Source organism: Trichechus manatus, unplaced genomic scaffold (assembly GCF_000243295.1).
Source record: "Trichechus manatus latirostris isolate Lorelei unplaced genomic scaffold, TriManLat1.0 scaffold00037, whole genome shotgun sequence".
NCBI lineage: Eukaryota > Metazoa > Chordata > Mammalia > Sirenia > Trichechidae > Trichechus > Trichechus manatus.
The window spans coordinates 11615217-11640353 of record NW_004443973.1 but is presented as its reverse complement, the minus strand read 5'-3'; the positions used below and the strand labels follow the sequence as shown (position 1 = coordinate 11640353).

The 25137-nt window shown below is 40.7% G+C and overlaps 1 protein-coding gene across 1 annotated transcript in view; it reads left to right on the top strand.

Annotated features, from left to right (window-relative positions):
- The window catches only part of RAPGEF4 (Rap guanine nucleotide exchange factor 4), a 375780-nt gene that overhangs the window by 34541 nt on the left and 316102 nt on the right, over positions 1 to 25137 (top strand). The window contains exon 2 of the mRNA XM_004375502.2: positions 24648 to 24790. Coding sequence (XP_004375559.1) covers positions 24648 to 24790 — 143 coding nt within the window. The remainder of the gene's footprint in view (positions 1 to 24647; positions 24791 to 25137) is intronic.

The window sequence follows — 25137 nt, the reverse complement described above, 5'->3', positions numbered from 1 at the left end:
ACCATTCCCGAGGCCAATGCTTCAGACAAAGATTAGACTGGACTGTGGGACATAAAGTGATATTCATGAAGAGTGTGCTTCTTAGCTCAAGTAGATACATGAGACTAAATGGGCAGCTTTTGTCCAGAGGTGAGATGGGAAGGCAGAGAGGGTCAGGAGCTGGTTGAATGGACACGAGAAATCAGGGTGGAAAGGAGGAGTGTGTTGTCACAGTATAGGGAAGGCAATTAGGGTCTCATGACAATGTATGTATATATTTTTGTATGAGAGCTTGAATTGTAAACTTTCACTTAAACTACAACAATTAAAAAAAAAATCAGTTGACCATAGATGTATGGGTTTATTTCTGGACTCTCAATTCTATTCCACTGGTCTATGTGTCTATTGTTATACTAGTACCAGGCTGTTTTGGTTACTGTAGCTGTATAGTATGTTTTAAAATCAGGAAGTGTGGGTCCTACTTTGTTCTTCTCTTTCTACATTGTCTTAGCTATTAGGGGCCTCTTCCCCTTCCATATAGTTTGTTTTTTCTATTTTACATTGTTTTTTAATAATCATTTTTGTTGGCTTGACATTTTCCTACCCATAAAAGTTCATAGGTATCTGAAAAAAATCCAGGTCTTTTACTGTGTAAGATGATTTATTAAAACCAGAGTGAATCAGTATTGTAAACAAGTGATCATGCCACATGAGTAACAAACTATAATTATGGGTATAGAGAGAGAGCTTACTATTATAATCAAATAAAGCTATAATAAAAATAATCTGGTACCTTTCATGATTTACATATTTGTTCTTGGACAGCATTGTAATTAGAGACAAATGGTTCATATGATGTTTGAATAAATTACTGTAATTAGTGCTACTTTTGTGCAATCAAGCCACATTTTTAGTTGTCCTGATGCTATGTACCCTTTCATCATCCTCACACACCCACTGACACTTGTAAATGGGAAAAGAAAAAGGTCCAGAATCTTACTTATCCACAGCTGGAGAGCCCTTGTCCTCCATCTCTCCCTGCCCCAGGCCTGTGTCCTCTTCCTGATCCTCCCCTTCTCACACCCCCTCTCCAAGAACCGCTATATTTTTTACCAGAGCTGCATCCTGCTTTGCCCCATACTGTTCGTCCTGGAGCTAGAGAACAAGGCAGCAGAAGCTCTAAAGCTAGAAGAATGGGGATTACCTGGTGATGTGGGGAGGAGAGAAACTGCATCATCACCCTACCTAGAGTGAGGGGAGGAGGCTGTGATCTGTATGAATTGTTTCTGGATCCCTGATTTCTAGGGCAGTACCAGCAGAGAGGTGGAAGGAGAAGGGTTATTTCTAAGTGGCTGTATAATTTATTGTTCAAGCCAGGATACTTCTGAGAGTAAATGGGGACACTATTAATAATTTTGTTGGGACAGTATGTAGAAGCCATGATTATCTCAGGAAAGGAGTCTGGGTGATGCAAATGATTAATGCGCTTGCCTGCTAACCGAAAGCGTGGAGGTTCAAGTCTACCCAGAGGCATTTTGGAAGAAAGGCCTGGCGATCTGTTTCTGAAAAATCAGTATTGAAAACCCTTTGGAGCACAGTTCCACCCTAACACACATGGGGCCGCCATTAGTTGGAATGGACTTGACAGCAACTGGTTTTCGGTCACAGGAAAACCCAGACTTACTGTCATACTATACCTCTGTGGGCATTGAAGAGAGAAAGAGAAGAAAGTTACTGTTATTTGCTCGCCTGGGTTCTCTTGTAACTGTCATGGAAGTGAAGGCAGTATGATGTTGTGAAGAGCAAAACATATGAGATCTTGAAACTCTGCCCTAGTTAGTCTTGATACCTTTAGTTTCTTTCTACTCTAGTTTATTCCCCGCTGTTGTTGTTGGATGCCACGGAGTCGATTTCCAACTCATAGCGATCCCATGTGACAGAGTAGAACTGCCCCATAGGGTTTCCTAGGCTGTAATCTTTACGGAAACAGATGGTTAGGTCTTTCTCTCAAGGGGCCACTGAGTGGGTTTGAACTGCCAACCTTTTGGTTAGCATCCAAGTGCTTAACCGTTGCACCACCAGGGCTCTTTTTATTCCCTGCTAGAAGACTAACTTTCAGAAAGGAGGCCCTGTTTATTTCAGCCTCTTCTAACTCTTCATTAAATCTCTCAAGCAGATTTAACAGAGCAAAACCTGTATCCATGACTGTGGACATTCAAGCTCTGCCTCAGTCAGGTCCCAGTCTTACCTCTCTTCCTCTTTGCCTAATCCAGTGGAACTACTGCCTATTCCTGGCCTATAATTTCCTACTTCCACGTCTTGGTTCATCTTTGCTCATCATCATCATGCCTTTACTTTATCATCTGGCTGCTTGGAAACCTTTTACTCTTTGTTTATGCTTATATAATTTCTACCCACTCTCCATGACCCAGTTCAAATGTCAGCTAAAATGCTGTGGAATGCTGAGTATTGGAAGAAAAAGTGTTCTCTGTGAAGCCTTCTCTAATCACTCTTGCCTCATTTGCCTGTGAATGCTCATGAGTCTTTATATGGACCTTTGTGTACTGTTACATAAAGATCCTTGGGTGGTGCAAATGGTTTGTGCTTGACTACTAACCTAAAGGTTGGCCGGTGGTTCCAACACATCCAGCGGTGCCAGGATCTGCTTCTGTAAAGATTCTAGCCAAGAAAACTGTATGGAACATAGTTCTGCTCGGAAACACATGGGGTCGTCATGAGTTGGAATCGACTGGACAGCAACAGGTTTGGTTTTGGTACCTTTATATGGACCTATATGATTGCTTTTATCCTTGTATTGTCATCTTTTAGATAGATATCTTAGATCCTCTAATAGATCAGAAGCAGTTTTAGGACAGAAGTAAGATCTGATTCTTTCCTTTAACTATCAAAGGATTTTTCATTGTGCTTTGCGTTTGGTAGACATTCAGCAGACGTTTGTTGAACGAAAAACGTTGTTGTTGTGTGCTGTCGAGTCGATTCCGACTCATAGCGACCCTACAGGATAGAGTAGAACCGCCCCATAAGGTTTCCTAGTCTATAACCTTTACGGGGGCAGATCACCAGGTCTTTTCTCCCATGGAGCCGCTGGTAGGTTCAAACTGCCAAAGTTTCAGTTAGTGGTTGAGTGCTTAATTAACTACTGCTTTACCAGGGCTCCTTATGAAAGAGGTTAGAGACTGTGAAATTCAAAATTCTGATGCCACTTATCTCCATTTTGATGAAGAAAAGCTGTGAGACAAAGGTACTTCCCATTTTGCTTGCTCAGAGACTTGAGACTGGGCAGGGTGTGGGTATCTGATTCTTCCTGGCCCTGAGGACCAGCATAGGACTCACAGGGCTAGAAGAAGTGGACTGATTCTGGCATTTAGGAGGTCTGTTATGATCTCTTGAACCAGAGCTGTGTCTTTGGCGTGGATGAGTATTCACAAAATCTTATTGCTAAATGGACCATACATGACTGTAATAAGACCCCTTTCTGATAGCAGCTTTGGCCAACCACTAGCCCTTTGAGAGATCTCTCACTAGGCATCTTACTGCTTGGATAGCCATAATTGCTGGATGTACTAATTCAAACCTTGCCTGAAATTAGATGCAAGGTCAGCTTTCTTTTTATTAAATCAGCACTCTATACATCAGCCTACCTGGGTTGGACTATTCTGATCACTTTAAAAACCAAAGTGACTAACAGTAAAAAAGAAAGACTGTCAAACTGAATCTTCATCCCTAACTAATCACAATCCGTGCCATATGTCCCTGGCACAAATCATGTTGCTACCTGTGGCTTTTCATTCTATGCAGTGAGGCATGCTAGAAATTTGTGTTGGTGAAGACTGCTGTTGTCATTTTACACACTGAAGGGGGTACAGGAAGTTGTTTCCAAAAAGAATGAAACTCAATGCATCTGTTTTCTCTGGCATGTGTGGTTTTGGAACTATGGAAATGAGATGTATTAGACTTGGGTGGATATGGCAAAAGGTTTTAATCTAACAGGAGTTTATAAAAAATTATATTTGATATTTACTTAACAGTCTGCCCACTATTAAAGCCTGAGCACTGTGAAAGAAAAGGGAATTTGACTCTGTCTGTAAGAAACACATCCTACAGTGCCCTATATAGTCTTTAAAAAAAACCAAACCTGTTGCCGTCAAGTTGATTCCGACTCATAGCGACCCTATAGGACAGAGTGGAACTGTCCCATAAGATTTCCAAGGAGCACCTGGTGGATTCGAACTGCCGACCTTTTGGTTAGCAGCTGTAGCTCTTAATCGCTACACCACCAGGGTTTCCATATATTCTTTAGTTTACTAATAATCTTTGTTGTTAGGGTACTATTACTGTATAATCTTTATGGGGTAGAATTAGTTATATCATAAACAGAATATCGTTCTGACTAAATTCATAAATATATTTTGATTTATAAATAGATCTGGAGGATTCAGGCCCATTTTGGCTCAGACATTCGGATTCTGAGCTGCCAAGTAATTACAGGGTAACACTTTAACATATCATCCTTTCTACTGATTTTTATTTTATTTATTATTTATGATTATTATTTCAGCTCAATATATAATTCCTTTGAGAAAATAGACTTTTCTAAGGTTGAACAAAATCTCAGAGGTAATCTAGCCTCCTCTCCTCATTTTGAATCTGAGAAAGCCAATGCCCATGGAGGTTAAGCAACTTGCTTGAGGTAGTACAGCTTGTTAGTGGTAGTGTTAAATAAGTGGCACAGTGTCACTTCCACCACATCTGTTGCTCACAAGTCCAGCCTAGATTCATGAAGAGGGCACTGTAAGATGTGTTTCTTCCAGATAGAGTTAAATTCTCTTTTCTCTCACGGTGCTCAGGCTTTAATAGTGAGCAGACTATTAAATAAATATCAGATATAATTTTTTTATAAACTCCTGCTAGATTAAAACCTTTTGCCGTATCCACCCAAGTCTAATACATCTCATTTCATAGTTCCAAAACCACGCATGCCAGAGAAAACAGATTAATGGCAGAACATTTGTGGCCGTCTTTATTGCACCATGCTCATAAAGCAGAAGTTTTACTTCATAATAGTTTAGACTCTTTGGGGCATTTTTAATTGAAAAAATTTTCAGTCACTATTTCTTCAAATATTTTTTCTTGACAATTTTCTCTCTTTTCCTTCTGGGACTTAAATTATATGTAGAATAAACTTGATATTGTTCCACAAGTCATTGTGTCTCTGTTCATTTATTATTTTTATTATTACACATTTTTCTCTCTGCTTCAGTTTGGATAATTTCTATTGCCTGTCTTAAGGTTTATTGATCTTCTTTAGTGCTCAGTATACTCTTATGCCCATCTAGTAATTTTTTTTCAGATTTTGTATTTTTCAGTTTTAGAATTTCCATTTTCTTCTTTTTTTTATGGTAGTCATTTCTCTACTGATATTCCCCTATATATTCATTCATTATGTTAATCTTTTCTTTTAAATTCTTAAACATATTTATAATGGCTGTTTTAAAATCTTTATTTTAAATCTTTATTTATTATTTTCAACATCGCTGTCTTCTTTGAGTCTGTTTCTACTTTTTTTATTTCCTCTAAGTCACATTTTCCTGTTTCTTTGCATATATAGTAATTTCTGATTATATGCTAGACACTGGATGCTATGATATTGAGAGTCTGGATTTTGTCGTCTTTAAAGAATGTTGGCTTCTGTTTTCACAGGTTTTATTGGCAGATAGATTTGTTTCTTTTGAGGCTTATTTTAATAAGCTTTGTTAGGAGAAGTCTTGAAGTTTTAAACTGGAGTGGCCTTTATGGAGTCTCGGTGACTGTCAAAAGTGTTCACTGAGGCCTGTCCACTCTGACTGGTCAGAGCTGTTACATATCTCCTATGGGACCTCCAGAATCTCCATTCAGCTCCCAGCTTCCTAGGAACTGTTGTCTGCTAGGGCTTTCCATGTGTACTGGCCTGCACATGTGCAGCCAATGACTCAAGGATACTCCTATGCAGATTTTTAGAGCTGTTTCTATGAATAGTTCACTTGTCTATGATTCACTTCCCTGTGATTTCCAGCTACCTCAGCGTCCTTGAATTGTAATTGCTGCCTCCCCAGCCTAATGAGACTGCCATACTGTGCTTTGGCTCTATTTCCCTGCTGGTATTTTGGAAAGTGTCTCTAGGCAGAAAGTCAAAGTGATTGTGTGGATAGACTCTTGCATTTCCCTTTTTTCAGTGATCATACTCTGTGTTACTTTTTGTCCAGTGCCTGAAAACATTGCTTCGTATATTTTGTTCAATTTTATCATTGTTTACCGTGGGAGAGTTATTCTGTAGAGTTACTCCATTATGGTAAGAAGTGGACGTTCTCTGCCTTTTATATTGAAACACCAGATTCCTTTAATAAATAGACTTGATGGCAACTGGTATATCCATTACAAATATTGGGAGCAGGAGAGATTAGTTGCTACAGGGACAGCCTAATTACATACATGCACTAATAATGAACTTCTCTGTAGTTATTGGTGCTACTATATATTCTAGTTTAGAACCATTTTCAATTTGGGCCTAGTTTAATGGATTTCTTTAATTGAATGCATCTGTTTAAAAAATGGTGCCTGTCTTTTTGATTCTGGGATATAGCTTTAGAACTGTGTTATTTCCATTTCCCATATGGTTTTTATATTTAGAAAAGGCTGAATATATAAATAGAGGGAATAATATCACATTTTTGGATATTTAGGTTTACTAAATTAGTCATGGAAAGTAGCATGGGCTAACAGGCTCACATGAGAAAAAATATAAATGGATCCCACAAGAAATCTTACTGTATAGATAAGCTGCTGTTAAAAAATGAAGTGATTCTTATTTGTATTTTTTTCATTGTGAACACCGGTAGTTTGAGGATTTATTATTACTCTGATATTGATAAGTGTGGTGGAGAATAGCAACTATTTTGTAATTTCTTATCCAGAAAGTAATCTTCCAATTTTCTTTGAAATGTTATTAAGTTTTACTGATAATACATGTACATGTATAAGTACAAAAAATATAAAAGTATATTTATTCTTTCAACAAATGATTATTGGGTACCTACTATATGCTAGACACTGTTCTAGGTGCTGGAGATATAGCAGTAATCCAAACAGAAAATCCCTGCCCTCATGGAGCTTACATTTTAGTGGAGGCAATAAACCAAACTAATTATTTTTATTGTAACTATTATGTTGGAAGGTGACAAGTGCTATGGAAAAAAAATAAAGCAGGGTAAAAATGGTTTAGGTACTGCTGAGCTGATTGCATTTTAAATAGGATGGTCAGGGTAGGCTTCAGTGGGAAGGGGACTTTTTTCTCAGACTTGAAGTAGACGAGGGGGTTGAGCCATGCCAGTATCTGGGCAAAGAGTCCAAGGCAGAAAGAATAGCTGTTGCAAGGGCTCTAAAGTGGGTCAAGGCCTTTAAGGTGAAGCAAAGACTGTAAGGGGGCAAGGGTGGAGGCAGGGAGAGCTGTTAGGAGACTACTTCAGTAATCTAGGGAAGAGATGATGGTGGCTTGGACCAGGGCAGTAATAGTAGAATTACCAACAGTGGTTGGATTCTGGAAACATTTGTGTATAATATTTATGTATGTGAATGTATATATATGTATATATATAGATATTTGATTTTTGTTATTCACTGTGGTTATGTTCCATAACTCATGGCCACTGAGTTGATTCTGACTCATAGCAACCCTATAGGACAGAGTAGAATTTCTCCATAGGGTTTCCAATGCTGTAATCTTTACAGAAGCAGATTGCCACATCTTTCTTTCGTGGAGCAGTTGGTAGGTTCAAACTGCTGACCTTTTGCTTAGCAGCTGTTATAGACTAAATTGTGTTCCCCCAAATGTGTGTCAGCTTGGCTAGGCCATGAGTCCCAGTATTGTGTGGAGGCAATAAACAAAATAAGTAAGTAAATTATTTTATTATAAATATTATGTTAGAAGGTGGTAAGTGCTATGGAAAAGAAAATAAAGCAGGGTAAAAATGGTTTAGATGCTGCTGAGATGATTGCAATTTTAAATAGGATGGTCAGGGTAGACTTCAGCGGGAAGGGGACTTTTTGCTCAGACTTGAAGTAGATGAGGGGTTGGGCCATGCCAATATCTGTGGAAAAAAAGTCCACCATTTTGTTATCTGACATGATTATCCTGTGTGTTGTAAATCCTTACCTCTCTGATGTTAATGGAGCTCTGGTGGCACAGTGGTTAAAAGCTATAGCTACTAACCAAAAGGTCAACAGTTCAAATCCACCAGCCACTCCTTGTAAACCCTATGGGTCAGTTCTACTCTGCTCTATAGGGTTGTTGTGAGTTGGAATCGACTCAGTGGCACACAGCAACCACAACATGATGTTAATGAGGCAGGATTAGAGGCAAGTACATTAATGAGGCAGGACTCAATCTACAGGATTAGGTTGTATCTTGAGTCAACCTCTGTAATGGTTAAGATTATGTGTCAGCTTGGCTGGGCCATGATTCTCAGTAGTTTGGCAGTTATGATGTAGTTTGACAGTCGTATGATGTTATGATCACTTCCATGATGAGATTTGATATAATGTGATCACCTCCATGATGAGATCTGCTATGAGTAGCCAGTCAGTTGAAAGAGAGTTTCCTTGGGTGTGTGGCCTGAATCAAATATAAGTGGACATTGTGGCAAACCTTGTGGGCTTTTGCTTGCTCTGGGTCCTGCAGCTGGGTCCTATTCATTTGACCTCCAGTTCTTGGGACTTGAGCTAGCAGTTTACCTGTGGTCTTGCCTGCTGATCTTGGGATTCATCAATCTTTGCCATCTGTGAGCAAGAGTCCTGCTCTTTGATGTACTAATCTTGGTTTCAACAGCCCCTGTGGCTACATGAATCAGGAGAAGCCTCTATCCTGACCCACAGACTTGGGATGTTACAGCCTCTACAACCACGTGAGCCAGTTCCTTAATATAAATCTCTCTCTCTACATATATTTATATGTTTTACTGGTTTTGCTTCTCTAGAGAACCCAGCCTAAGACAGTCTCTTCTGAGATATAAAAGAGAGAATTGAGCAGAGAGGAGAAGGACCTCACACCACCAAGAAAGAAGTGCTGGGAGTGGAGTGTGTCCTTTGGACCCTGGGTCCCTGTGCTGAGAAGCTCCTAGACCAGGGGAAGATTGATGACAAGGACCTTCCCCTAGAACCAATAGAGAGACAAGGCCTTCCCTGGGAGCTGGTGCCCTGAATTTGGACTCCTAGACTGTGAAAGGAAACCCTGGTGGCATAGTGGTTAAGTGCTACAGCTGCTAACCAAAAGGTTGGCAGTTTGAATCCACAGGCGCTCCTTGGAAACTCTATAGGGCAGTTCTACTCTGTCCTATAGGGTCACTATGAGTCGGAATCGATTCAATGGCATTGGGTATATATGTATATATAGACTGTGAGAGAATACATTTCTGTTTGTTAAAGCCATCCACTTGTGATAATTCTGTTATAACAGCATTAGATAACTAAGACAGCAGCTGAGTGCTTAATCACTGTGCCACCAGGGCTGTGTATGTTCCATAAAGTCCCTGTGAATACTGAATTGACAAATACTGAACCCAGCCTTGTTTGACCTCAGCTGGGAATTTCTCACTGCTCTGCACATGTGCATGTCTGTGAATGACTGTGAAAGCACCACCAGTATTTAGCGAACAGGTGAATTCACAAGTATGAAATCTGAGAGTAATGAGGATTGAATGTGTGTGTGTGTGTAATGTAAATATTTATTTATATTCATTGTTGGTAAACAGCAAAAATGAAATCTCCCCTCTTTTGTACCCCAGTCACTTAGTTTACTCCCTGGGGTCACCACTGACACCCGTTCTAGTTTCTTGTCCAAACTTCTAGAGATATTCCATACACTTACAGATAGATATGTATATTCCTTTTCTCTGCCACATACAAATGATAGCACTTTATACACGGTGTTTTAAACCTAGTTTTTTACTGAATGATATCTTGGAGATTGTTTTATATGCATAGATCATCCTCCTTTTTAAAGTCTGCATACTATTCTGTTGTGTGAATTTATCATTATTTATATTTATATATAAGTCTATTGCATGTCCTATACATACACAGTTTTACATATGTGCAAGAATATCTGAAGCATTCCTATAAATGGAATTTATTGCCTCAAAGTATTCTAAACGTTTGATAGATACCACCAAAATGCCTACCATCAGGTTTGTATCAATATTTACTCTTATTTACCATGTATTTCTAAACCGTAAAAACATTTAATTTCTTCCATATTAATAGTACGTATCAAAATTGAGGCTGTCCATTCACAGAATGAATTCTTCTAATGACCAAAGACATCTTAGGGAAGAAATGGGGGAGATTCATGACCTAATTATGTGTTGAAACCCACCAATGTTTTAGCACTATTTCAACATTTTATATTACATCATATTTTCAAAGTGTTTTGCAATTTTTAGTTCTTCCAAAAAGTGCAGCCAGCAGGTCAGTGTTCTGACAGTGATGTCATAGAATAGGGTCTTGTCCTTTGTAAGTGTCAGCAAATATTTGTTGAGTAAATGAATGAATGCAAAAGCATGCTTGCTTCTTAAAGAGGCTTTCACCAGGGAGGCATGCCAGGTCACACAATAATTTAATGTTAGTTATGGGCACAAGTGTCAGCATTCCTGACTACTAGTAAGCAAATGGAAGAAATGATGAAGTGAAAGAGCTGAACAGAAGATTTCAAAGGGCGGCTCGAGAAGACAAAGTAAAGTATTATAATGACATGTGCAAGGACCTGGAGATAGAAAACCAAATGAGAAGAACATGCTCGGCGTTTCTCAAGCTGAAGGAACTGAAGAAAAAATTGAGACCTCAAGTTGCAATATTGAAGAATTCTTTGGGGAAAATTTTAAATGACACAGGAAGCATTAAAAGAAGATGGAAAGAATACACAGAGTCACTGTACCAAAAAGAGTTGGTCGATGTTCAACCATTTCAGGAGGTAGCATATGATCAAGAACCTATGGTACTGAGGGAAGAAGTCCAAGCTTCACTGAAGGCATTGGTGAAAAACAAGACTCCAGGAATTGACAGAATACCAGCTGAGGTTTTCAACAAATGAATGCAGCGCTGGAAGTGCTCACTCGTCTATGCCATGAAATTTGGAAGATAGCTACATGACCAACCAATTGGAAGAAATCCGTATTTGTACCCATTCCAAAGGTGATCCAACAGAATGCGGAAATTATCAAACAATATCATTAATATCACACACAAATAAAATTTGCTGAAGATCATTCAAAAGTGGTTGCAGCAATACATCGACAGGGAACTGCCGGCAATTCAAGCCAGATTCAGAAGAGGATGTGGAACCAGGGATATCATTGCTAATGTCAGATGGATGTTGACTGAAAGCAGAGAATATCAGAAAGATGTTTACCTGTGTTTTATTGACTATACAAAGGCATTCGACAAATTATGGTCAACATTGCGAAGAATGGGAATTCCAGAACACTTAATTGTGCTCATGAAGAACCTGTACTTAGACCAAAATGCAGTCCTTTAAACAGAACAAGGGGATACTGCATGATTTAAAGTCAGGAAAGGTGTGTATCAGGGTTGTATGCTTTCACCACACTTATTCAATCTGTATGCTGAGTAAATAATCTGAGAAGCTGGACTATATGAAGACAAACGGGGCATGAGGGTTAGAGGAAGACTCATTAACAACCTGTGATATGCAGATGACGCAACCTTGCTTGCTGAAAATGAAAAGGATTTGAAGCACTTACTGGTGAAGATCAAAGACCACAGCCTTCAGTATGGATTACACCTCAACATAAAGAAAGCAAAAATCCTCACAACTGGATCAATAAGCAACATCATGATAAATGGAGAAAAGATTGACCTTGCAAAGGATTTCATTTTACTTGGATCCACAATCAACGCCGATGGAAGCAACAGTCAAGAAATCACAGGACTCGTTGTTTTGGGCAAATCTGCTGCAAAAGGCCTCTTTAAAGTGTTAAAAAGCAAAGATTTCCCCTTGAACACTAAGGTGCACCTGACTTAAGCCATGGTGTTTTTGATCGCCTCATATGTATACAAAAGCTGGATAATGAATTAGGAAGACCGAAGAAGAACTGATGCCTTTGAATTATGGTGTTGGTGAGTAATACTGAATATACCATGAATTGCCAGAAGAATGAACAAATCTGTCTTGAAAGAAATAGAGCCAGAATGCTTATCAGAAGCGAGGATGGCGAGGCTTTGTCTCACACACTTTGGACATGTTGTCAGGAGTGACCAGTCCCTGGAGAAGAACATCATGCTGGGTAGAGCGTCAGTGAAAAAGAAGAAGACCCTCAATGAGATGGAATGAAACAGTGGCTGCAACAATGGGATCAAGCATAACAATGATTGTGAAGATGGTGCAGGACCGGGCAGTGTTTTGTTCTGCTGTGTATACGGTCGCTATGAGTCAAAACCGACTCAACGACACCTAACAACAACAACAATAAGTAATCTTAACTTTCCAATGCTACATCTACATACCAGTACCATTACTAGTTGCTGTTGAGTCGACTCCGACTCATAGCGACCCCACACGTGTCTGAGTAGAACTGATTATTTGGAAGTAGATCACTAGGCCTTACTTCTGAGGCACCTCTGGGTGGGCTTGAACCTCCAACCTTTCAGTTGGTAGCTGAACACTTAACCATATGCACCACCTATATACTACTCTCAAATTAAGTCCCCCACGTAGCAACTTTACTTGTTTTTTCTGTGGTTTCTCCAAGTTGCCACCAGCAAGGGCACCAGCGGCATGTGCTGGTTGGAGATTTGGGGAAGAGGCAAGATGCAAGAGCTGTTCCTATGACTAGTTGGGGTTAAAGTAAAATAAACAAGTAAGTAAAAAGCCCCGAGGCTTACATCCATATAATTAACTCACAAACTACTTCTGTCTTAAAGTCAGAGATTCTCAACCAGCTGAGCCAGTGAAGGGAAGGCTTTTTCAAACCTCCCTGCTCAAATGTGCTCTTCTCTGCCGCTGCTCCTAATGGGTGTGTATCCTATCCGTCAGGTGTGTTGGGGTGTTCTGGGTAAAGGAATGTCTCATACTTCCTTTTTTCCATGTTCTTTCTCCTTCAAGGGTCTCTTTCTTGTTCTCCAGGAATAGAGAGCTAAGAAAAGATTATCAGAAGAATCTGACTCAAGAGACTTCCGTTCTCTAACCTTCACACATAGGTCCTTACCATGCTCTTCAAATATTTAGTTACAATAATGGCAGTTTTTTGAACGGAATCATCTCAAATTTGAGTGTAGCACTAAGTACTGTGGAATGATTTTTGAGACCCTCTACTTGTTACAGTGAAAATTACACAGAGAAAAAAAAGTGATGAGTTCCAACTTATCCAGAAGGCATTATTTTTTTTAAAGTTAGCTATCTAAATCACCCCAGAAGCCATTCTAAATTTTAAGGAGCCAAACAAACAAACAAAAAATTAAACTTAATGCTAGTAGAGCAAGGTACTGTATAGGGAAAATTATGATAGAACTCTATTTCATGTGCTGTTTGGGGCCTAGTAAAACATTCCAATTTGTCTGGGGTCTGGGAGACCTGAGACTGGGGGTATATTGTGGAGAGCCTTATACTCCAGCTGATGGTCCTGTGGAATCCCTGTGTGGTACAAATGGTTAATGCACTCTGCTGCTAACCAAAAGATTGGAGGTTCAAGTTCATCCTGAGGTGCCTAGGAAGAAAGATCTGATGATCTACTTCTGAAAAACCAGCCACTGAAAACCCTATTGAGCACAGTTCTACTCTGACACACATGGTGTTGCCAAGAGTCAGAGTTGGCTTGATGGCAACTGGTTGGATTGTCCTGTACTGAGGTTAGAAGCTCATGGGCAGTCAAAGAAGATTTTTGAAAAAGGTCTATTCATATTGGACAAGGCTGTGCTTTGATTTTGTATTTTCATTTTAATTATAATGAAGCAAATTGCAACATTGAGAAAAGTAGCCTGACCAAAAAAGTTTTCCTCACTTTTCAAAATGCAGGGCCAAGCATTATTCAGATATTAATAGGGCTACTCTTGCCCTCTGCTTGAAGGTGGGATTTTTCAATTGTCCACATTGTCCTGGACCCCAGAGCTGTCGATGCTCACTTCTTGGGGACAGATGACAGACTGGTTACCTGCAAAAGGGAGGTGGGGGTATTCTGACCACTTTTATTGCTTTCCTCAGGACCAAAATGGTGGTCTGTGGTGACATCCAGTCACACACCCCCATCTTATTTGGGGCCTTCAGGGGCACTTTTCTCTTCACTATTTTATATAAACATGAAAGCAAGCAGGCATGATTTCTAAACAGGGAGGCATTGTGCCAGGAATCTGCAGACTTCACATGCTTGGCTTTCTAGTGGCAGATGTGCAGCCCATATTTTAGAGGGTCACAGAGGTCTTGGTGTGCCTTGCGCCAGTTAGAATCAATCTCATCTATGAGAATAAAAAGTTACAGTTGTGTCTGGGGTCTGAAGGTTACCCTGAACACTGGCAGAATCAAGAGCCTCAATTGATTGAGTTGAGAAGGGTGTATGTGAGGTGGAAGGGGACCGGGGTGGGTAGGAGACTCATAGGGACAGGAGTCAAGAAAGCAGGTTTGTAGGGATAGGTGCTGCATATGATACATCACATTTTTAGGACTAAATGACCAAAAAAAAAAAAAAAAAATGTTAATGCTGTTGTCACTTAAAATAAAATGGGAAGAAACTGATTTTAGGAGGAAGATTTTAAAATAATGCCTTCATAACGTCTTTGTAGAACTTTCATTCCTAAGTGATATCCCTTCTTCCACTAATTTCCTATTCCCTTCTTTCCTATTTTAATTGTGCATCTTACCACATTTCACTTTGATAACTGCTGTATGTGTACAAATCTACCTAACTAAGTTTTAATTTCCAGGGTACAGGAACCATGATCTTTGTATCACCGGAGTGCTTTATTCCCCTCTCATATAGATACGCAATAAATATTTGCAGGTTGAATGAATGAATTTTCAACATCTTCTTTCTGAATTTTGTTGACATTGTTGGGAAAACTTGTAATTAGAAAAGAGTAAACAGTTCAGTAATCCAAGTGGTTAATAATCATATAATTAAAATGATAACACGATAAGTGGTAAACAACTTGAGTTTCAAAGACTTTTGATATATCCATGTCATCACTGGCATTATAAATGCACAATTTTTAGCATACTAATAATCTCTTAAGCTCCCTGTCTCAGATGTTTTTATGTATAAAATGGTGTAAAAATGGCGTAGCAGGGGCATCTGACCTCCTCGTCTAACTTCACAAGGGGGAAGGAGAATCAAGATCAACAGCCCAAGGCTGATTCCTATGAGGCAGAGGTCAGACGTACCTTCTCTCTCCAACCTTTTTACCAATTCTGGCACCAACCGTCCCTCCCATGACCCTCTCTGGTTCCAGTGGCCACACAGAACTCACAGACCACACTCACAGTTATGAGGTTTACTAGGGAAGTAACAGTTTACAATTCAGGTTCAGGGATGCTCAGGATACAGTTCTTCGGTCAGAACAGGCTCTTCTCAGCCTTGCCCACAGGTAGGTCTCTCTCTGTCCCTTGGCCCCTTGGCCTTGCCTCTGCCCTGCTCTGGCAAGTGTTACAAAGCTCTTTTAGTTCTGCCGGTAAATACCCAGAGGTACCTCACTTCGCCAGTAGGCCTCGGCCTGAAGGCGCTCTCATCTCTTGCTCTGTGAGTCAGCAAACCTAACTCCACCAAGTACTCGGAGGCACCCTGCTATGCCAGCAAGTGTCCTGCCCGAAGGTACTCAGCTTTCTCCCTCAGTGGGCCAGGAAGCCCACCACACCATCTCCATCCCTCCCTCTCTCCCTCCCTCTCTCTCTCTCTCCCTCTCTCTGTCTTCTGGTTCCAGGAGTTTCTCAGCGCAGGGATCCTGGGTCCAAATGATACACTGCATTCCTGGCTCTTCTTTCTTGGAGGTGGTGAGATCCTCTCCTCTCTGCCTCTGGGATGGCTCATTTTAAGCCTAGCAGGTTGGCAAAACTGACCAATCACCTTGTTAGGGTTCCATATACCTTATTTGCATGGTCCCACCAGGGTACCATGCATCTTATTTCTATTATTAGCAAGCTATCAATCCCCTTGGTGGGCCACAAGCACTTCATTTGCATAGTCCCACTCAGTCATTTGGTGGGAGTTGCAAAGACTGTGGCTAGAAGGGCCATTGTTAAGTAATTCACTGCACAGCAAATAGGATTAGTAATACCTGCTTTATCTAACAGCGCTGGGTTGATCAAATTTTTTAATAGATGTCAAAGTGACCCTATAGGACAGAGTATAACTGCCCCATAAGGGTTGTTCCAAGGCTGTAATCTTTACAGAAGCAGACTGCCATGTCTTTCTCCCATGGAGCCTCTGATGAGTTCCAACTGCCAAACTTTCTGTTAGCAGCCGAGTACTTAACCACTGCACCACAAGGGCTCAATGTTAGAGTAAAAACCAAAAAACCAAACCCGTTGCCATCGAGTCGATGCAGACTCCTAGCGACCCTATAGAAAACACACATTTATACCTATCAGTAAAGCCTACAGTGAGCAGTGGTGGGTCAGTGGTAGAGTTCTCACCTTCTATGCGGGAGACTTTGATTCCCAGCCAATGCACCTCATGCACAGCCACCACCTGTATATCAGTGGAAGCTTGTAAGTTGCTATGATGCTGAATAGGTTTTAGCAGAGCTCCCAGACTAAGTCAGACTAGGAAGAATGGCCTGTCAATCTACTTTGGGAAATCAGCCAATGAAAACCCTATGCATCATAAGTCCAATCCCCAACCGAGCATGGGGATGGCGCAGAACCGGGCAGCTTTTTTCTTTGCATTATGCGTGGGGTCTCCATGAATTGGGGGTAGATGGTAGTTAAGAACGACAACAAAGTCTACAAAAAGGGCTCATGAGAATTCTGGTATATGTTTTTAAGCACTATGTTCATTGCTTTCATTAGACACTTCTTTTAAAAAGTCCTGGTGGCGAATAATGATGCTGATGAAGATAATACTGGCAATAATAACAGGTTCTATAGCCTTTTATAATTTACAAAGCTCACGTGTATTCTCTCAGATTTGAGATTTCTTCATTAGGCAAGGGGAGCAGCCCTTTATAACACTGAATTACTGTTAAAACAAGTAAAAATGAATTGCAGAGTCATTTTAATGCAAATGTATGTAGTTAACATTACATTCAATATTCTGAAATACATTTACTGATCTTCAGAAGCCATCTGAAAATTAAAAAAAAATGCAAGGGAGGTAGTTTAGAAAATTAAGTACTGCATACATTCCCTTTCGATGATGGTGTTATTATAGTCTGTTATTGTTGTCCATTTCTCGGTCAAGCCTTCCTTTTATGACTATGGGAAGGTGACCTGGAGAGGGCAGTCTTGCCTCACCCTACCTCTCTTTCCTTTTCTGTCTTCACCTAATTCCTGCACCCCACAGCCCTAACCGTTGGGGTGTTGGAATCAACTCTCCCAAGTACTTCTGCAGGAGTTGGCCCTAAGGGGTCTACTCAGCTTGACAGCAAGACTGATTAATGAGTGGGTGGGTCCTCCAGGGTTTGCAAATATTGATTATCATATTGCCAAACAACAGAAGTTATCTAAGAGGAAATGTTTTTGCTGATTTTATGGTTGTTGTAAAGGAGTCCTGGTGATTCAGTGGTTAAGCGCTTTGCTCGTAACCAAAAGGTTGGCGGTTCAAACTCACCAGCTGCTCTGTGGGAGAAAGATGTGGCAATCAGCTTCTGTAAAGATTTACAGCCTTGGAAACCCTATGGGACAGTTCTACTCTGTCCTATAGGGTCACTATAAGTTGGAATCAACTCAATGGCAATGAATTCATGGTTATTGTACATTTTTTTTCACAAATGCCTATGTGTTATTATTTTGTGCTCTGGCTAACCCAGAAACTGGTTAATCAGCCCCTAGATGATCTAGAGCTGACTGAATTAAAATTTAATAGCACATTAAATTTTCATACTGCACAATGCATATTGGCAGCACCCAGAACCCAGAACCTTGCTTATACCTAACTTTGGTAGTTTCCACATCTGTCTACTTTATTTATGTAGTGGAGGCCCATTGGCGCAATGGTTAAGAGCTAGGCTGCTAACCAAAAGGTTGGCAATTTGAGTCCACTAGCTGCTCCTTGGAAACCCTGTGGGGCAGTTCTACCTTGTTCTATAGGCTCGCTGAGTCAGAATCAACTCGACGGCAACGAGTTTGGTTTTTGTTGTTTTGGTTTATTTATGTAGTAAAACAAGATTCAGCCCAGAACATTGTTTGCATCCATGTTATAGTACTTACCATACTGTATTCTAATTTTGATTACATGACTTTCTTCCCAACTAGGTTGTGAGTGCCATGTGGGTAGGGATGGTGTCTTACTCTTCTTTGATCTTCAGGGAAAGATCTAAAGTACAGTAAGAAAGCAATGAAGTTTTTTGAATGGATAAGTGACATGAATGTGTATCCATGAAAGGATGTCTTCTGTGAGTGGAGTCATTTAAAATTCCATAGACTGTGATAATTCATATTGCAAAGTTAAGTCTTATTAATCTGAATACCATTAATTTGAAATTTAGATGTGATAAAAGGTTAGAAATAAGTAGTAAAGCCATTCCTTTCAAGAGCATAAGCACATTGTGATAAAATGATCTTTTTTTGATAATGCTAATAGGCATTGCTCATCATTATATATTATTAAAAACAAATTTGTTTCCTTAGAAATGTGTTTAGCTTTGTCCTGAAGAACTATGAAAAAAAAAAAAAAAAAAAAAGAAGCAAAACAAAGCTGGAAAACATTGTGATTCAGTGACTTATAAAGAATAAGGCCCAATTAGTATTTACTGAATGAATGAATAAATGAAGTTATCCATGAGAAGACAAGATTTACATGCAAGAAATGTGAAACAACCAAATAATGGGATTAGATGGCAACAAAAAAAGAAAGAAATGTTAGCAACTGGGTTTCAGAGAAGGGAGAGAATATTGTAAGGAAATGCTCTAGGAAGTGAAACCTAAACTGGGCCATAAGGAAATGAAGCAGTGTTAAAAAATAACTTTGGGTCTGTATTAGCTTTCTATTGCTGTGTAACAAATTAGCACAAACTTAGCAGCTTGAAACAACACACATTTATTATCTCACTGTTTCCCTGGGTTGAGGGTCTAGGTACAACTTGGGGTATTGGAATCAGTGTCCCAAGAACTTCTGCAGGAGTTGGCACTGAAGGGTCTACCCAGCTTGACAGCAAGACTGATTAATGAGTTGGTGGGTCCTCCAAGGTTTGTAAATACTGATTATCATATTGCCACACAACAGAAGTTATCTAAGAGAAAATGTTTTGCTGATTTTCTGGTTGTTGTAAAGGAGCCCTGGTGATGCAGCGGTTAAGTGCTTGGCTGGTAACCGCAAGGTTGGCAGTTTAAACTCACCAGCTGGATCCTTGGCTTAGGGTCTTAAAGGTTGAAATCCAGGTGTTGACTGGGCTGTGCTCCTTCCTGGAGCTCAAGGACCTCTTCCAGGCTCACATAGTTGTTGGCAGAATTCGGTTCCTTGCAGTTGTAAGATTGAGATCCCTGTTTCTCTGCTGGCTGTCAGCCAGGGGGCTGCACTCAGCTCCTGGAGGCCACTCACATTCTTTGCCATGTGACCCTCTCACAGACCATCTCGAAACATGGCAGCTTATTTCTTCAAGGACGGCAAAAGACTGTCTTTCTTCTTCCATCTCTGACCTCTAGACTCTCTTTGAAAGGACTCACTTGATTAGGTCATCGCTAGCCAGGAAAACCTCCCTTTTGATTAACTTAGTCAGTTGATGGTTGTTGTTGTTAGTTGCTGTAGACTTGATTCCGATTCAAGTGTGCAGAACAGAACCACTCCAGAGTTTTCTGCTGCTTTCAGAAGCAGATCACTGGACCAGTCTTCCAGGGCACCTCTGGATGGCTTCAAACTGCCAGCCTTTCAGTTAGTAGTCTAGCACTTAACCATTTGCAACACCCAGGGACTGCTAGTCAGTTGATTAGGGGCCCTAGTTATATCTGCAAAATCCCTTCACTTTTACCATGTACTGTATTATAATCACCGGAATGCTATCTCATCACTTTTGGTAATTTATTAAATAAAAGCAAGTTAAAGCTCTCGCCCATACTCAAGGGGATTATGCAAGGTTGTGGTTAATGGGGGTCGTCTTAGAATTCTGCCTAACACCATTTTGTCTTTTGTAAATGATTCTTTTTGTTGTTGTTTGAACATGTTTTTAAAAGTGAAGATTTTTTAAACGGTGATTTCTTAAAAAATAGACCCTTGTGTGTCAGACTAAGCAAAATAACGTCTCTGACATGGAGCTTTTACTTAGGGGACCAGCTGTACACAGTTATTAAGGGAGAGGGAAGAAGCCTAGAGTGAATTATAATTAGAGAACTCCCCCATTATCATTTTGATACACTGCAAGAACTTCTTAACTGGTCTCCTGACTGCCGACCTTGACTCTCTCCCATCTGCCTCTACTTGATCTCACGGTGATCTTTCCAAAATGCCCATCCAGTCATGCCACTACCAGGCTTAAAATACTTCTGCTGACTATGAGGCAGAACCCAAGCTCTCTAGCATTCTAGGAAAGAACTGCCATGTTGTTCAGCTTCATGTCCCAACATATGCTTCACGTGTCCCTCATTTCACTCAGCAAAGCCAGTGGCAGTAGGAATTAAGAAGAGGGAATAGATTTGAGAACACTGAATAGGTAGAAGCAATAGGATGTAGTAGTGTGTGTGTGTGTGTGTGTGTGTGTGTGTGAACCTACTCCATATATGGAAATAAGGAGGGCAGGTGCAGCAGCAGATGTGGGAGAGAAGATATGTTGAGGTCGCTGTGGAACATCACATCCAAGGATGTCTCTGCATGCTTAGCCCTGTGCTAGGTGCAGTGGGATCTATAAAGAAAGTGCCAGACACAATCTCTATAGAGATGAGAATATGTGTAGCATTTGGAAATTACAAATTCACAAGAGAAGAGGGACACCGGAAGGATTATCACCAGTGGTAGATTCCAGAGTCGGGATAGTAAAGTTGTTAGTTAATAGCTGAATGCAATTTTCCCCACTTCTTGAAGTACTCAATAAAAGCAATGACAGATAAAACATTGCTTTTTCATTGTTTCTGGGACTTAAATAATTAAACAGTGGGAGGCATTATTAGGGTGTAATTTGGGGGTACACAAAGAAAATATCAGGAAGAGAGGTTTCAAACTTATCCTGGTTGATCTCAAACAAACTTTGTCTTTCCAAGTGTCTCTTGTCACCTGACCTCAAACAATTTTGGTTATAGATCTTAAAGTTCTTCTGTTCTTGTTTTGGGAGGTATGGTACTATGGAGGTTTTTCTTCTGTTGCTTTCTGAAAGTCCAGTTTCTTCTGGAGAACGTTAGGCCCAAAATCCTGTAAGCTGCCCTCGTCTGCCTTCCTAATAAGGGGCATGCTCCGGTGGGGGAATAAACAAAAAGGGTTGCTGCTTTCCTCTTGATGGAAGAGGGATTCTAAGTGGAATTTGCCAGATCAATGTCCAGTCAATTTCCAGCTCATCTGGTCCTTGTGATTTCTCCCATGGTCACTTACATGCTGCCGTTGCTGTGAGCCTATGGGCTAGTACCAGTGCTGCTGTGGAATTGACTGTGGAGTGCACTTGGCTGCTTGTGGTGGCCGGGTGTGACTCCCTGCTGCCACTACCACTGCTTCCTGTGAGTTGTGCCACGCTGGCTTGGTTCTTCACCAGGGAGCCCCTCAGTGCTTGTGAAGTGCTTTCCCATTGGTCACCAAAAGACTCTCATTTAAAGTCGTAAACACCACTGTCTGCCCAGCTGTACTAACTGTGGAAGTTCTAGCCCTGTTCTGTCTCCTGTTAACTCTGAGAATGCCGCTTCTGGTGGGGAGTTTATAAAGCCCTTCCAGAGGGGTCCTAGCTGTTTTCTCTGCGATAGGTGGCAAGAGGCACTGACACTAATGTTGTTGGACCTTCTCTAGTAAAGTCTGCAAATCTCTCAGCTCTTTCAGGCACTTTGTTGTCTCATACACTGGACACTAATGCATGGGATTTCCCTTCCTCCTTCCCAGGAAGCAGAATCCAAGCCCTTTTAGTAGGGGTTGGCTGGGAGGCTAGCCTAGGTTTTATGCATATTCTTTGAATCTAGTTTCTTAGGTCCTGAAAGTGTGATAGAGGTGTGTGAAGAGCCTCTAAACTAAACTTGTGGAAGCTTGTGGCAGGGTTATCTACTCACATCCTCCCCACATTTTCATCTCTCATGCTGGGCTCTCTCTTCCTCTGACAATGTCCCAAGCTGGGACTTTGGGACTCTGGGGCATCTAGTCCTGACCTCTGTATTAGTCCAGATAATTCTAAGTGGTGCTGTGGTAACAAATGAGCTCCCCAAATCTCAGTAGCTTCATAAAATGGAGGCTTGTCCCTCACACAAAGTCTTTTGTGGGTTGTAGGGTTGTTCTCCATCTTGTGGCTATCCCATCTTAAACACATGCCCTCCAAAGCTGTGCCTCAAAAAGAGAGAGATGGAAGAGGCACCCTCTGGCTCGCAACAGTCTTACCTCAGAAGTGATACATGTTATTTTTTTTCATTGTCCATTAGCTAGAACATTCCCCAACATAACTGAAAGGCAGACTGGGAAATACAGAGGAGCACATGAACATTCAGTCAGCATTAGCTGTCTCTGTCACATCCTAGGCCAGCTCGTTTCTTCTGATCCCACCATGCTCATGGGCACAGAGGAGGCTGAATAGTTTCTGTAGAACGTGAAATATCTATGGAGGAACACCACTAGGATCCTGACAAATATTTTGGAGGAATAGACTTGGAAAAATTCTGAAAGGAAAGAAAGAAAATAGTTTATATAATTGTAAAAACGGCATTGGGTGATGTCTGACTTCCTCTAACCCTATGAGGGGGAAGGAGAATCAAGATCAACAGCCCAAGGCTGATTCCTATGAGGCAGAGGTCAGAGATGCCTCCTTTCTCCGCCATTTTTAGCAATGCTGACACCAGTAGTCCCTTGCACAACACTGTCTACTCTGCTGAGTTCGATAATTCATTGCAGTGGCCACACAGAACTCACTGACCATACTCACAATTATGGGGTTTATTAGGGAAGTAACAGTTTACAATTCTGGCTAAGGAACACTCAGGGTACAGTGCTTCCATCAGGATAGCCTCTTCCCAGCCGTCCTTGCAGGCATGCCTCTCCCTGACCCTCAGTCTCTGCCCAAAGGCACTCAGTTTTTTCTCTCCATGGGCTGGGAAGCCCACCACACCTTCTCCTGCTGCTGGGTCTCCTTCCTTGGTGGTGGTGGGCTCTTCTCTTTCCCGCCTCTGGGATGGCTCATTTCAAGCCCAGTGGGATGGCAAAACTGACCAATCCCCTCAGTGGGAATTACCCTATCACACAGTCCTTCCCAGTCGCCTGGGTGAGAGTTATAAGACCCTGGCTAGAAAGGCCACACACAAAAGCAATCAATTGCACTGCAATAATCTGTAAAAAGTAATCCTGTTTTTGTTTGGTTCTTTGGTTCATCTTCATCCAGAGATTACAAAATGATGGTCAGCACGTTGGATCTATTTCATAGATGTTTTCTGTTTGGTCCACATATTGTTTAAGAAATGTGAATAAACCTCTAGATATCTAGTTTTCCTTGAATAATTGTAAAATCTGACAACAGATGTTGGGCCCACATTTCCACAGGAAACCAGTAATAAGGAAAATAGCTGAATAAGGGCTGCTACCTTTTGATGGGCGGTTCTCCGCAGTTCTCCATGATCCGCACCACTCCCTATTTTACCACTCACACTGAGGCTAACTGTCAGTTGTCATTTGTCTTCATGCTTTCACCATTGCTTTCCTGTAGTAGATTTTTTTTTTTTTTTAAATCTTACATTTGGCTTTTTTTATTCACTTACTTTACCTGATTGAGACTTACAAGCATTTGTGTTTGTGACCTCAGTTTTAAATAAAATCACCACTTTCATGTATCTTATCACATCTTGGTGCTTCTTAGATATTGCGATTAAACACTATGCAAAAGCAGCACCTTGAACCCATGATTCTGAGGTTGATTCTTGCTCTAGCTATCTGTAGTAGTTGTGATTTAAGGTGAATGGTTGACCACCACCACCGCTTGTCATCGAGCTGATTCTGACTCATGGCGACCCCATGTGTGTCAGAGTAGTACTGTTCTCCATAGGGTTTTCATGGCTGTGACCTTTTGGAAACAGATTGCCAGGACTTTCTTCTGAGGCATCTCTGGGTGAATTCAAACCACCAACCTTTTGGTTAGCAGCCAAACACTTAAACATTTGCGCTACCCAGGGACTCTGAATAGTTGAAAAAGGCCTGGGAAATATCCATAATGGAGATGGGTAGAAAAATACCTGCAGTAAATTATCTGCAATGGGGATAGTTGGATAAATTTGGATATAATTAGAATAATGCCTGTGGACTCATTTTTAAGTAAATCCTTACTGATACAACTTTCTGTGCTTTTTCTCCTCTTTGTAGACCATTGGAACGATCCAGTGAAGATGTGGATATAATCTTCACACGGCTGAAAGAAGTTAAAGCTTTTGAAAAATTTCACCCAAATCTCCTTCATCAGATTTGTTTATGTGGTTATTACGAGAATCTGGAAAAAGGAATAACATGTAAGAAATGCAACTCCAGTGCGATATTTTCATAATATAGTTTATGCTCATTTGTGGTTACCCTCTGGGGATAGATAGCAAATGGAATATTTATATGCCGAATATTTGAGCTTCAGTCAAGGGTAGTAAGTTGAAATTTCCCTCTATTATGATTATTTGGTTCCATGTAGGTATTTTCTTGATTCCTTTGTTCGCAGCATGTAACTTGTTCTTCCAGGGCAGCCTGGAAGGGTGTATTGCTTCATGTACTTAGTTATAGTCTTAGAAATTCAAATATTTAATTATTTTTTCCAGCCCAAGAAATATGTGAGCCAATAGGATATTAGCTAAAGATAAAGGTCTCTTAA